The sequence below is a fragment of the Schistocerca piceifrons genome, chromosome 7 (assembly GCF_021461385.2).
Source record: "Schistocerca piceifrons isolate TAMUIC-IGC-003096 chromosome 7, iqSchPice1.1, whole genome shotgun sequence".
Classification (NCBI taxonomy): Eukaryota; Metazoa; Arthropoda; class Insecta; order Orthoptera; family Acrididae; genus Schistocerca; species Schistocerca piceifrons.
Window position 1 is genome coordinate 350930071 of NC_060144.1, and position 15986 is coordinate 350946056.

At 42.6% G+C, this 15986-nt stretch overlaps 1 protein-coding gene across 2 annotated transcripts in view; it reads left to right on the forward strand.

Annotated features, from left to right (window-relative positions):
• The window catches only part of LOC124709114 (cytochrome P450 4C1-like), a 98050-nt gene that overhangs the window by 60102 nt on the left and 21962 nt on the right, over positions 1-15986 (forward strand). For both annotated transcript variants that reach the window (XM_047240768.1, XM_047240769.1), the window contains 3 exons: positions 8806-8932; positions 11219-11291; positions 11368-11477. In XM_047240768.1, coding sequence (XP_047096724.1) covers positions 8806-8932; positions 11219-11291; positions 11368-11477 — 310 coding nt within the window. The remainder of the gene's footprint in view (positions 1-8805; positions 8933-11218; positions 11292-11367; positions 11478-15986) is intronic.

Consider the following 15986-nt stretch of genomic DNA (forward strand, 5'->3'; position numbering starts at 1 on the left):
ACCCCAGGAGCAACAGTGTCCCTAATTTGCTGGGAAGTGGCGGTGCGGTCCCCTACGGCACTGCGTAGGATCCTACCGTCTTGGCGTGCATCCGTGCGTCGCTGCGGTCCGGTCCCAGGTCGACGGGCACGTGCACCTTCCGCCGACCACTGGCGACAACATCAATGTACTGTGGAGACCTCTCGCCCCACGTGTTGAGCAATTCGGCGGTACGTCCACCCGGCCTCCCGCATGCCCACTATACGCCCTCGCTCAAAGTCCGTCAACTGCACATACGGTTCACGTCCACGCTGTCGCGGCATGCTACCAGGGTTAAAGACTGCGATGGAGCTCCGTATGCCACGGCAAACTGGCTGACACTGACGGCGGCGGTGCACAAATGCTGCGCAGCTAGCGCCATTCGACGGCCAACACCGCGGTTCCTGGTGTGTCCGCTGTGCCGTGCGTGTGATCATTGCTTGTACAGCCCTCTCGCAGTGTCCGGAGCAAGTATGGTGGGTCTGACACACCGGTGTCAACGTGTTCTTTTTTCCATTTCCAGGAGTGTATTATAAACTTTTTTAAGAAAAAGGAAAGCACCGTATTTTATTTTACTTATCTATACTCGCCTCTATGAAACTTGATTGTGGTCGTCAGATTGGCCCCCCATTATTAACAATACGATAGATCCGTCCACCAAAAATGGAATCAGTGATATTTACATAATTCAAAGATATTTATTTAATCTTTGGAAAAAATAACCTTTCTTAAATAATTGATTTATAGTTTAAATTTGTGTACATTCATAACGAGTGTACAGACGTAAGTAAATGAAATTGAAAGAAAAAAACAGAAGAAAACTTTTTGAGACACTGTAATTTTCCATTTTGATCAGAAAAATAAAATTTTATGTTTTGTTGACCAGATAAGTTTAGTGTCCAACATAAAATGCGGCAGTAAGGGAACCCATTACTACAGAAAATTTGTTGCTCTACCGAAGGTGACGTGCCTGCAGCTTGCAACTAGATTCGCCATGGGGCGCTTAACACTATAATATAGGGAACACAAAATGAATCAAATATCAGTCATTCATTAAAAGTATGCACAATAACAACACTCGTACTAGTCTGAAAGTAAATTCTACACTTATTACCTAACTCAGCGTACGATGATTACTTAACAGAAGTTCACTCATGGACTACCGCCGGTTGACAGTCCATTAGTTCAGGCTCTATGAAAGTTGAACGCTTTGACACTCGGCGATGAGTGTCCGAGAAATCAGTCACTGGTAGCTGCTGCGCTGTAACTGCGGCAACTGCAGATAACTGTTCGGCAATCTAGAATTTGGTGGCTACTGTAGACAAGTGATCGGCAAGTGGTGATCTGACGCAAGTGGTCAACAGGTGTGCCGAATAAGTCTGTGCGCACACATTTATCCTTTAACAGCGGAAGGATGTTCATCTGTGATCCATTTTGCTGATGCAGCAAGTATTCGCTGGTGTCGGTACCCTCTGTGGCGGCTGACATTACTATTGGCGGATAGAGCGAGCTACACTGCGCAGCACAATTAACAGGCCACTTTTTCAAACCCCATCATTTTCTCCCATTCCAAAGCATGAGTTCTAAATTTGGCTCGAAGGTGCCTACAACCTTCTTCTGTGATCGTACAAAAGCGTGGCACTTTCGGCAACCCTCATACACTATGCGACCAAAAGTATTCAAATACCCCCAAAAACATACGTTTTTCGTATTAGGTGCATTGTGCTAACACCTACTGCCAAGTACTGCATATCAGCGACCTCAGTAGTCATTAACATCATGAGAGAGCAGACTGGGGCGCTCCGCGGAATTCACTTACTTCTAACGTGGTCAGATGACTGGGTGTCCCTTGTGTCATACGTCTGTACGCGAGATTTTCACACTCCTAAACATCCATAGGCCCAATGTTTCCAATGTGATAGTAAAGTGGAAACTTGAAGGGACACGTCCGGCACAAAAAAGTACAGGCCGACCTCATTTGTTGACTGACAGAGACCGCCGACAGTTGAAGAGGGTCGTAATGTGTAACAGGCAGACATCTATCCAAACAATCACACAGGAATTCCAAACTACATCAGGATCCACTGCAGCTACTATGAAAGTTAGGCGGGAGGTGAGAAAACTTGGATTTTATGGTCGAGCGATTGCTTATAAGCAACACATCACGCCGGTAAATGCCAAACGACGCCTCGCTTTGCATGAGGAACGTAAACATTGGACGACTGAATAGTGTAAAAACGTTGTGTGGAGTGACGAATCACGGTACACATTGAGGCGATCCGATGGCAGGGGGTGGGTGTGGCGAATACCCAGTGAACGGCACCTGTCAGCGAGTGTAGTGTCAACAGTAAAATTCGAAGGCGGTAGTGTTACGGTGTGGTCTCTTTTTCATTTCATGGAGGAGGCTTGCACCCCTTGTTGTTTTGCGTGGCACTATCACAGCACAGGCCTACATTCAAATTTTAAGCATCTTCGTGCTTTCCACTGTTGAGGAGCAATTCGGGGATGGTGATTGCATCTTTGAACACGATCGAGCACCTGTTCATAATGCACGGCCTGTGGCGGAGCGGCTATACGACAATAACATCCCAGTAATGCGCTGGCCTGCGCAGAGTCCAGACCTGAATCACACACAACACCTTTGAGATGTTTTGGAACGCCGAGTTCGTGCCAGGCCTCACCGACCGACATCGATTCCTCTGCTCAGTGCAGCACCCCGTGAAGAATGGGCTGCTAATCCCCAAGAGACCTTCCAGCACCTGATTGAACGTAAGCCTGCGAGAGTGGAAGCTAAGGGTGGACCACACCGTATTGAACTCGAGCATTGCCGTTGGAGTACGCCACGAACTTGTAAGTCATTTTCAGCCAGGTGTCCGGATACTTTTGATCACATAGTGTATTTCGCATGTGGTCAGCAAGCACTGATGCAGTGATATAGCGACACTCAGCTCAGGTTGGGTCGATGGGGTTGCCTGCACATAGTCATCTGTGAGTGAATGTATCTGTACAGGGACATTTTTTAAATACCTGTCAAAGGTGTGCGAGGGCACCGAGGGCGTTGCCAAACTAGTGGTGAGGGTGCGAGGGGGGGAGGGGGGGAGGGAAGGAGGACAGCGGTTTAGAGGGATTATTTGCTCTTTTATTCATGTGCTTGTTATTGTCAAATTGCCGTGTGATTATGCCACACGACGGCTCAAATCAGGACTAAACAAGCATAAAGACACTTTTCTCCTTCGGATCATGTTCATACTTCGCCGAATGTTTTTGAACGGTCTCTAGTGATTCCATCCTATTTACCACAATCAAAATTGCGGTCACACTCCACTGCAAACTGGTTCGATCATGTTCTGTGAGGTTGCAGCCCTACGATATCCTTAGAGAGAGGTCGAATCGTTGTCAGCAGTGTGTAAGGTTGTCTAGAGCGCCGTTCTATTGCGCTTCACACGGCAAATTGTCATTCTTCGACCGCGAGATGTGTGTGTACTAACGCCTCAGCCGACCGGAGTGGCCGAGCGGCTCTAGGCGCTACAGTCTGGAGCCGCGCGACCGCTAAGGTCGCACGTTCGAATCCTGCCTCGGGCATGGATGTGTGTGATGTCCTTAGGTTAGGGAGGTTAAGTAGTTCTAAGTTCTAGGGAACTGATGACCACAGCAGTTAAGTCCCATAGTGCTCAGAGCCATTTGAACCTTTTTTTTTTTTTTTTTTTTTTTTAGCGTCTCAAGCGAAGGAGTGGTTTCATTGACACCCTCTGTGCCACGTCTTGAGACCTTTTCGTGTCGATTCTGACCGTCGGTAACTGAAATGTTTTTCCTTTACCACCCATAAGAAAACCTCGTGATTACAGTACTGGGCGTCGCGTTTCTTATTTCCGTCGCAGCGGCTAAAGAGGAGGTGTGAGATGTGGGTAGAGAGGGCAAAGGGGAGAGGAAGTGACGACCCTCCCATCGTGTGACACGTTCACGGTGGCGTTGCGCACACTTGTCATGAAATTTGGTGCTAATGTGTTATCATTAACCCACGTTACACCTCGCATGAACTTCTGAACTCTGGCTTTTTTTTCCCCACACGTGTCGACACCTAGCTGTTTGAAGCGTCTCCGAGTCCGAGGGTAAAGTCGCAGGCTGCTACGTTATTGCACCATTAAAGAGGAAGACTGTAGGCACCTTCGAGCCAAATTTAGAACTTCTGCATTGGAATGGGAGAGAATAACGGGGTTTCGAAAAAGTGACCCTTTAACTCGGTTGCGCATTTTATCTGTAGGTGTTCTGGCGGAAGCGTAAAAGAATCCTGCTGTGTGTGCCCTGTATGTGGCGACTGATCTGCACCATGCGTTACCACGGTGTAGACTGCCTGGCAGGTGGTGCCCTCCTAGCTGTGTACCGTGTGTGACGATGGACACAGCACAGAAATTGCAATAGCCGGTTCGGTTATGAAAGAAACTCAGGCACAGGCCTTGCTACGCAACTGTCACTTTAAAAAAGAAATCCCTAACGATGTATTTGAACCCCACGTCATGAAAATAACAAAATGATTTCATCCATACCGCGCTGCGATAGCTAATGAAGAAACCGATACCTGACGAAACGAATTCCCCTGCTCTCAAAACCATTAAATTCTCCTATTTTAGCTGGGATTTCACAAACCAACGACTTCTCGTATTGCAAAGCAACGCTGCAGTATCTCTGAAGAAACGTAAACAGTTGTCAAGCACATGGCTGACCTGCAATACTCATTTAATAGCGCATACCTTCTACATCAGTTCCTAATCTCAGGATAATCAGTTTAAAATCCTCTACCATTTGCAGAACCTCCGCCCTAAAAGGGCTGTAAAGCAAATTTCAAGTACAGGGTCTTGCCTTAACTGAAAAAAGAACATTCGGTGTTCTTTCAAAACATTCATACAAAAAGAATATGTTTACAGTGGAGAAAGACAAGTATGGCATGCCGAATACTCTCACTGAAACAGACCCTCAACACATAGCAACAGATGTGGCGAGATTCACAGAGAATATCATTGAAAATAGTGAAACCCAGACCCAGTAACGATCCGTATGTGTAGTAACATTTAAATCTCAGTATGCCCCACAGCACATTTATTAGGGTGGAATACAGTGCTCTGTTGATCATCACGTGAACCGGTCCATAAATGCTTCCACTGCCTCAGATTGAACGACGTGAAAGCATTGTATCGCTGTAACACTCGGTGTGCTAAGTATGGTGGATCGTAGGCACTTGCTGACTCCACAGTTAGTAGAGATCCTAGTTGTTTGCTTTGCTGCTGTATTCACCTCGCCACAGACCGTAGTTGCGCAGTTTATCGACAGATAGCATCAGTCAAGTAAACACAATTTTTCGGCACTCGGCTTCTTTCGCCATATTTGTGCGTAGTAAGCAAATTTTAAATACAGGGTCTCACTAAGCTGAGAAAAAATCCAGGAGAAGATAATGACATTTCATCTAAAAGTATCAACAACAAAACCGACTGATGCAAAAAATACACTACTGGCCATTAAAATTGCTACATCAAGAAGAAATGCAGATGATAAACGGGTATTCATTGGACAAATATATTATACTAGAACTGACATGTGATTACATTTTCACGCAATTTGGGTGCGTAGATCCTGAGAAATCAGTACTCAGAACAACCATCTCTGCCCGTAATAACGGCTTTCATTCGCCTGGGCATTGAGTCAAACAGAGCTTGGATGGCGTGTACAGATACAGCTGCCCATGCAGCTTCAACACGATACCACAGTTCATCAAGAGTAGTGACTGGCGTATTGTAACGAGCCAGTTGCTCGGCCACCATTGACCAGACGTTTTCAATTGGTGAGAGATCTGGAGAATGTGCTGGCCAGGGCAGCAGTCGAACGTTTTCTGTATCCAGAAAGGCCCGTACAGGACCTGCAACATGCGATCGTGCATTATCCTGCCGAAATGTAGGGTTTCGCAGGGATCGAATTAAGGGTACAGCCACGGGTCGTAACACATCTGAAATGTAACGTCCACGGTTCAAAGTGCCGTCAATGCGAACAAGAGGTGACAGAGACGTGTAACCAATGGCACGCTATACCATCACGCCGGGTGATACGACAGTATGGCGATGACGAATACACGCTTCCAATGTGCGTTCACCGCGATGTCGCCAAACACTGATGCGACCACCATGATGCTGTAAACAGAACCTGGATTCATCCGAAAAAATGACGTTTTGCCATTCGTGCACCCAGGTTCGTCGTTGAGTACACCATCGCAGGCGTTCCTGTCTGTGATGCAGCGTCAAGGATAACCGCAGCCATGGTCTTCGAGCTGATAGTCCATGCTGCTGCAAACGTCGTCGAACTGTTCGTGCAGATGGTTGTTGTCTTGCAAACGTCCCCATCTGCTGACTCAGGGATCGTGAGGTGACTGCACGATCCGTTAAGATGCCTGTCATCTCGACTGCTAGTGATACGAGGCCGTTGAGAACCAGCACGGCGTTCCGTGTTATCCTCCTGAACCCACCGATTCCATATTCTGCTAACAGTCACTGGATGTCGACCAACGCGAGCAGCAATGTCGCGATACGATAAACCGCAATCGCGATAGGCTACAATCCAACCTTTACCAAAGTTGGAAACGTGATGGTACGCATTTCTCCTCCTTACACGAGGCATCACAAAAACTTTTTACCAGGTAACGCCGGTTAACTGCTGTTTGTGTATGAGAAATCGGTTGGAAACTTTCCTCATGTAAGCACTTTGTAGGTGTCGCCACCGGCGCCAATCTTGTGTGAATGCTTTGAAAAGCTAATCATTTGCATATCACAGCATCTTCTTCCTGTCGGCTAAATTTCGTGTCTGTAGCACGTCATCTTCGTGTTGTAGCAATTTTAATGGCCAGTAGTGTAATTTCATTTCCTCTTTCATACAAAAATGTGATCTGCAGCAAATGTAACTTCCAAGAGGGTCCAAAAATACATGTACAACGCCATCCATTAAAATTTGAACACCATGAAGATGCCATGCAACAAACGTCAAAATGCTATAAATCGCACTGCATGCTTTGATGTACTAATGGTTAGCATATCGCCGCAGCCACATAAAGCAGGTGACAGTAAAGCTATCTATAAACTATCCAGGGTGATTCAAAAGTCATGTCCCATAGGACAAATAGGGCGAACCAGAATACCACCGACAAACTTTCAGAAGTGATAGTATGGGATAAAACAAGAAAAAAAGTCTACTAAACATGGCTCTAAAATGCATATCTTAAAAGTTACGAGCATTTCTTCATCTTCGTTACTGTGAAATAAATCTCTTCTGCTGTAGTCTCTTTGCTTTCCATATTTTCAGACTTAGTAGTATGCACCAAAACAAGAAAAATATCCTGTGAACATGGGCTCTAAAGTGGATACCTTAAGAACTATACGCACTTGTTCAGTACAAGACATGTGTTTCACAGTAGCGAAGATGACCGTTTGTTCATGAATCCCAAGGTGTGCTCTTTAGAGCCCATGTGTATTGGAAATTTTTTTCTTGTTTTGGTTCATACGACCAGTCTCAAAATATGGAGAGAAAAGAGTTTACGGCAGAAGAGATGTGTTTCACAGTAACGAAGATGAAGAAGTGCTCGAAGCTCTTAAGGTAGGCATTTTAGAGCCCATGTTTTCTTCCCTACAATCGCGTACCTTCAACTGTATACGTTTACGTCATACACCCTGTTCAAAGCATAGCTTAATGCTCAGTTTATTGGGAATGGTACACATGATAGTGTTACGACAAGCGTTACACCTCTATACTCTCTTGTTCAAGAGATTTCAATTCATCCTAAACAAATCACTTGATCCAATTATAAAAACAAAATACTTGCTTCAGTATCTTCGTTGATACAAGAGTATTTTCAGTTCATCAGAGTTATGTGCCCCTCTGCCTATAATCATTTGCCGGAAACGTCGTTTCGATACCTTTAAACGTTTGTGAAATAAAAGGGATGCAAATTTTAGGTGATCATCCTGAGTATATGCAAATATACTAGATAGAATTAAGTATGAAAATCATCATCTTCGAAAATGAAGATTTGCTATTTCAGGAAGGTTATTATACAAAAACAAAAAGCTGTCGCAAGTAAGAAGAAAATAAAAGAAGACAAAGTCTCTAAATGCATGTGTCTGTTACTAAAGGCGTGGCTATAATCTCTGGAAAACAATATTAGAAACACGATACAATGTTCTGAATTAAATAAAACCTTAGAAAAACTTGCATAGTGTCACGTAGGTAAAGTGACTGGCTTATGTTTTTTTTTTAATTTTATTTTCATACTTTTTCGATAAAACCACATGAGCATTTCACAAACCGCTTGCAGCATTTGCCTTTAGTCTGAAGATGATGATTGCCTGGTCGAAAGCGGTAACGGCAATGTGAAATGCTCATGTGATTGCGTCGAAAAAGTATGAAAATTACAAAGAATTAGTAACTTATTTTCTAATACAATTCTGAAAATGATTATAGTTTCACACAGCGTATATCTTCCGGTAGTTTTTCTGTAAAGTATTTCCAACATTTACATTATTATTTTAAGCATCATTTCTCAAAATGCCAATCACCACAATTTCTTGTATTATTTCTAGGTGTTCAACATATTTTAAGTAAATTCTGTTTTTTCTGCCTTCCTTACATGTAACGAACCTATAATTCAGCAGCTATCTTCCTGTTTCGACGGTTATAATTTCTTATCGTTATTGCTGTCTCTGTTCATATCTGCTGCAACGTAGCCCATTTTAATTATATTTTTTACTGCTGCAGCATAAGCGCTCTCACCATAAAAAGGATAGTGCGACCATGGATTCACAGCGACTTCATCTTTCGGAGAACTAGTACCGGGAGAGAATACTACAAACACTTGGACGTTATACACAGCTTCACGAAGAAGGTGAGCCTTATGTTTCATGTTAACAGGAACTGACATGCATTCTTTTGACGAGATAGGGGAAATCATAAGGAAGTAAAGGAATTTTTTCTTGTAACATCAACTGCTCTTTAAACATAGTTTTTTTTCTTTATTTTACGCTGATAAAACTTGGGAGGGATTATCCACTGTCATTCAACTGTTCAACACTACTTCAGTATGACTGCAGTCGTAGAAAATTTTGTCGGTTGATAATGATGATTGTAATAGAACTAAATGACCAGACAGAGTACCTAACAAAATTTTCCTAAGGAATTTCTATAATTTGCTCACATACTAAGTAGAGCCATGAAGAAACATAATCCGATGTGAGCCATGCAATGTATGTACTAGTTCTACATGATGTAAATCTGTTGTCCCGTCTTTATTGTTTGTAAATGTCATTCCAACTATGAGTGAAATACGTAATATTAATTCTTTTATATAAATTTAATACATTATTTTTTATTTTTATATCTCAGGTAGTCTAATTAAACACTCACTAATGCACTTATTTAATAGCCTCATCGATTACTCAGCACATACTTGCTAAACTGTTTCATTTCTTTTTCGTCATACAGAGGATTAAATTAGAAATAGTATTTTCATAACCTCTAAGCAAAATATAATTTGACCATAGAAATAATTTCCGTATGTAAACAAAGATGTAAGTCGGAAACATAGCGGATACTGGGCTGTTTTTAAGCAAGGTAGAAGTGGAAAAGTGTTTGTGCCACATCTATGAACAAGAAAAGAGGGACAACAACAATCAGAGTAGAAAGTAAGTACATCTAACCAGAAATATATCGTAAACATACAAGTAGATATTTTGTAAAGGCAGCTGCAGTATTCAATTTGCCGTCGATATTTTAACGACGTATTTACTGAAGATGCAAATATGTATTACGCTAATTAAAGATGGATGGTTGCCCGAAACGCGTATTAGCTTACATAAAAATACAGAAAAGTGGCTGGTTGCCGTATTTCTTAAAATAACACTACATACAATTTAGATAAATCACTAAGAGATTATTTTAGTTTATTTTCCCTTTTCTCCATGTGTATTTCTCTCTCCAGAGACACAAGCGTGAGCGACGTAGGCCCTACATACTAGGTCCTAAAGCGAACAGTTCTAAAGTAGTGCTCCAGGTTTTGGAGTCTTTATTAAGAAGGTATGGCAGTAGACAACGAACAAATTCAAACACTCTCGGTTATTACGTCCTCGAAATATTATTTTTAAATTCCATTAAGCTAATTTGTCATATAAGGATGTGCTGAGAAACATGGATGTTGAACATGTAAATAATTTATCTTATAAAACAGCGACTGACGAATTCGAGACAGTTGAATTATGTGATTCGCAACAGTGCTGATTACTAGAAGTTATTTGAGGGGGATTTCACAAAAGCACTAGTATTCGAAGCACAGTACTCATTATTCTAAGCCACAATCGTCACACACGGCTCTCAACGCCGCACTGATTCTTGTTACAGAGCGTCAAACCACTAAAAACAAACAAATAATTATGCTGAGTGTCTGTATTCAGAATTTCCCTGTCCGAGACAACTCACAGATTATCTTTAAATAACTATTTAAACCAAGTTTTTTGGCTGGTTGCGGATTTTTAGCTAAAAATCTAGGTTATTTCATTTTTTTGCTTTTATTTAATAAAAATGTTTGTTTCCCGGTGATGAAGACGCTACACAGTCTCTTTACAATTTTTTTATAAAGCATTTGAGGAAACTGCCAAAATGCTTCGTTCAGCAAGTTAGGTATAGAAACCTTTACGCGTACTTGTTCACCTGAAGTAGTGGTCCGTCTATTAGTGATAACTGTGGCCACATTACCTTCGTTAAGAGTCTGTTACTTCTCTGTTTTGAGTAGTACTTTTAGATTACAGAACAGGATTTCTCACAAACTTCACGGAAAGCTATACTGTTGGAACTTCTTCCCTCTTTGATTTTGGAACTTTTGGAAACCTTGTGCATATTCCTTTGTGTTACACAAGCAGTAAATGTTATACTACATTAGCGCTGTACGTATGGTGCTTCTTTTTAACCGTTAATTCATGTTTCGTAATTGAAAATACGCATAGTAGTATTGTCGTTACCTAGTAACGCAAAATGTGTTTATTAATTTTACAGGGGTCTTGTTGGTTTCACTGCTAATGCTTCTTAAATTTTATTCTATTTAATTATTTTTAAGTGGCCTATGTCCTTCATAGAAGTTATGATTTACATATACAGCATTAATTCCGTATTTACTTCGCAGGTCATTAGACAAAGGCAATTATCGCGGAAGTTGAAGGAGGGTGTGACCAAAGACGCACTCGTGGACGACATTGGTATGTTATTGACTGTAGCTTCTTCTGCGAAGTATATTTACATTTGGGCCAGAATTGTATTTCGATATTTTTGCAGGTCGAAAACGACGTTTGGCATTCTTGGACCTCCTACTAGACGCTTCCGAGAATGGACAGAAACTTTGTGACCAAGAAATACAGGAAGAGGTCGATACATTCATGTTTGAGGTATAAAAATGACTGTCTATTTCTACCACGCCTTGTTCATATACTGTTGAAAATGGTCTTGGTTGACGAATCTGAACGTGGTGATCCAAAAGAAAAGTATAACTGATGCTAGCTGATTCCAATAAAATACGTTCAGAGAGTATAGCGCTCTAATTAACGTTTCATTAAACAGTTCTGTTTAACCATTTGTAGTACTCCAGCGGAAGCGCAGACGATAACTTGTGTTGGTTGCAATTGTTTCCCATGTAGTGATTCCAATGAAAGCATTGCTCTTACACAAGGACGACACACATATTGCTAGAAGGCCACATGCAGTTTCCGCCCTCGTGTTATGTCACTGCGTTACCTAACAGGAGAGTGCACGCCATGTGGGCGTGGTGGGCACACTACTTCCTGTCATGCTATATTGCAGTGGATGTCGCCTATCCTATCAACTGTGACATCGAACAACGTCACTGAAATGGGGCAGTTCTCCTTTAATGTTTGTGATCAGTCCAGTAAGCAGTACATTAATACGATAACTGAATAATTTCAAATACGCTCAGAGTTTGACAGATTAATAATTACCTTGTTATCAAACTCTTTTCACTGATATTATTCTAATCCCTGATTTAATACTTTTTGTATACAGTAATGTGTAGTATTAATTTATTGAAAGAAAATCATTTTGGGAACACCAGTAAGTTGCTTTAGGAAAACAGACTGCTATGTGCATATAACTACAGAAACTGCTACGTTGTTTATGAGGCATATCCATTGTATTGATCAGGTGGCTTGCCAAAAATACACTGTCTGATCAGAAGCATCGACACACTTGTCCATGGACGCTAAGATGGGATATGTCCATTCTCCAGCTTTATGATGGCTTCAGGTGTGTGAATGTCTGCAGAGGAATAGCAGTCCATTCTACACCAGTAGTGGAAAGTAGAAGAGGTAGTGATGGAGGATACTGTGATCTGTAACGAAGCCGACGCTCGAACTCATCCCAAAGGTGTTCCATTAGATCCAAGGCGGTGATCTGAGCAGGCCAGTCCATTTCAGAAATGTTATTGTCCATAAGCTATTACGTTACACGATCTCCTTTATGACAGGGTGCACTGTCATGTTGATACAATCATCGTCTACAAAACGTTCATCTACTGTTCGTAGTACATAATGCTGTAAAATGTGTTCATATTCTTCCTCATTTAGTGATCTTAAGCACAATTATGGGATTACATCCCAAGCACGAAAAACCCTCCTCTCTACTTTACTGTTGGCATTACACATGGCGGGAGGCAACGTACACCAGACATTTGCGAAACTCAAAATTTTTCATTGGGTTGCCACAGGGTAAGCATGATTCATCACCCCAGATCACTTGTTTCCAGTAAAACACTGCGCAGTGACCTCGCTCTTTGTATCACATCAAGCGTTGCTTAACACCAACAACAGAAAATGTGTGGCTTATACAGAGTTGTGCAATCATTGTACCCTAATTTATTTTAACTCTCTACGGAGAGTCATTGTTGGTTCAAATGGCTCTGAGCACTATGGGACTTAACTTCTGAGGTCATCAGTCCCCTATAACTTAGAACTAATTAAACCTAACTAACCTACGGACATCACACACATCGATGCCCGAGGCAGGATTCGAACCTGCGACCGTAGCGGTCACGCGGTTCCAGACTGTAGCGCCTAGAATCGCTCGGCCACCCCGGCCGGCAGAGTCATTGTGCTAGCTCGATTGCCAGTAGCACTTTAGATCTCCTACCGCTGATTTCATGCGTTTTTTTTTTACGTACATTAGGCCTCCCTGGTCTTGGTTTTATAGATGGTTGTTACTTCGCGTTTTCACTTCACGATCACATCACCAGCAGTCGACTTGGGCCGCTTTAGAACAGTTGAATTGTCCCTGATGGATTTGTTATTCAGGTGATATTCAGTGACTAGTCCGCACTGGAAATCACTTAGCCCTACTGACCGACCCTCTGTCATTGCTTTTCTAGCGACAACACAATATTTGCCACTCCTTTAATATCAGCGGGACCGCCTCTCTTGGAATCTAGTGGTCAATTCCGCATTACATACGAGTATCCGGATACTATTTATCATATAGTGTACTTTCAATTAAGTATCTTAGCAGGACGTAGATCATACATGACCAATTTACCGTATGCTCATTTTGAATGTGATCCGAGATACTGAAAATGAAACAAAAAGACCTGCCACTGCTGCAGCCTCTGCCTGACCTAAGAATCCACTGGACGATAGGACTGGAGACGAATATGGCCAGTACGATAACCTCAAATTTGTTACTGAAAACTTTCGAAGCCTCATTCAAGTAGCCCTTCTATTGTCCTCCCAGCCCGACTGGATTTAGTTTATGATCTTTCACTGAGTAAACTTTTTGGCGGTGACGGGAATCAAATGTTTTCTACAAGCGCAAGAGTGCAGCCACCAGTTGTTAGGTGTGATTCAGTGTACATACGTAACAATGAATTAAGAAAACCTTTCTAGTAGCGAGGAGCACACCATTTCTGTCAACGGCGACCACGCATCATGGGTATGACCTTCATATGACGTCGAAAGTGCTGGAAATCAGTCTTAATACAAGACCGCACTCGCCACCGGTAAAACGTGGGGAAGTGATCTCGCTCGATGCTGTGAAGGCTGTGCTCAATAGAACTGGGGTTACTTGAAATGACGAATCATTGAAGCCGCTTTCTATCTATGGAGGATTTCTCAAACCGTGCTGACTCAGTTCTGGGCCGGTAGACTGGTGAAATATTCGTGGTAAAGGTACAGTCTTGCAGTCGGACTAAAGGATATACATGTTGGGACATTAGTTTCCTGTAGTCGACAGCAAACGTATCAGGGCCATTTCAGTTCACATGAACATCTCAGAAACGAGAACACTTCCACCACCTGCTTAAATAGTGTCTTGTAGGCAAGTGGGAATCATAGCATACTTGGTTTTCGAGGTACTTGTAACGTGCCATTGACTGTACCAGAGTGCACCTCTGCTAATCTGTCCATGCAACCATCATCAATAATTCGAGCGTCTGTTGGTGACTTTCCTACGCCCATGCTAATCTGTCTGTCCTCTGAAGAGTGTTGAGCAACTATATACAAGCATAATTCCGAAACTAATCGTCTCTTATTTATTTTCATGGAAACTACAACTACTACGGAAAGAATAATGCTACAAGGCAAGATTTCAGCAACATAATTTCTTAGAAAACAGTCTGCATGCCGCGCTCATGAAAACATGAACCAACTGAGGTTAGCGAATGTCTTACAACTGAGTCTGGAAGATGTTGGTTTCGTAGTCCATTTTCATATCTCCAAAGATATAGTACAATGAAGACGCTAAATTAGGACTGTATGGTGGCTGTAAAGCACAATCCAGAAATATTTAACAATTAATTCGATGGTTGCAGAACTATTGGCCACCTTAACGGAAATTTGTAGTTTTCACTGGCCTGACTGGAATTTTGGGCCTTCAGCCTATTCAGTGTCTTCTTGGTGTGTCCTGGATTCCCAGTTGCTTTAGGTTCCAAGACAACCAATAGAACCCCACCATCCCTATCTCAGAAGACTGTGCACATCACTTTGCCTGCAAACGGCCGTGCCTTGAATTTCCTATTTCTTGCAGCATTTGCAAATCACCACTACATGAAATGTCTTTTGGAGTACGGCTCTTAATTGTGGCATCATGTCTAATCCCAGTCCCGGTATGGGTCCAGCAGTTCTCAGCAAATTTTCTGTTCGGTGACGTTTATGGTCCTGTGTAACTTCCGCAGCACCCATCTCACACACTGCGATAATCAAGGTTGCGTAACATCTTGTCTAAGGTATTAGAGCCTACATTCACCTGTCCTCACAATTCCTTGATGTAATACACCTATCATCGCGGATGTATCGATTGAAACGGTGTTCATGGCGCAAGATGTCTGCTGAGCAGGGTCGACTGGGGCGTAGCTTGTCGTTCACACATTCTAACGACTTCTAAAACCCGGTAGCCACGGTTTCACGTTGCTCACGTCCTCTCTATCGTCTCCATACACCTTTAGCAAGCGCCGATGGATATGAGTTGGTGCTAAGTTGTTTAGCAATGCTCAGCTCAATGACACATCTTTGTTTTGTACGAGCCTCGATGTCCAACCTCATTAATTTTTGGAACGCTCGCCTGCTGCTGCTGCTGCTGCTAAGCCAATGAAACCAACAGGTCCTTAGTGAGAAGATTCATAATTTAGTGCTACGCCAGAATAATCACACTTGAACACTCAAAGTCAACACAAAAAATTGGGAGGTGATGACAAATACACGCTTCCAATGTGTGTTCACCGCGACGTCGCCAAACACGGATGCGAACATCATGATGCTGTAAACAGAATCTGGATTCATCCGAAAAAATGACGTTTTGCCATTCGTGCACCCAGGTTCGTCTTTGAGTACACCATCGCAGGCGCTCCTGTCTGTGATGCAGCGTCAAGGATAACCGCACCCATGGTCTCCGAGCTGATA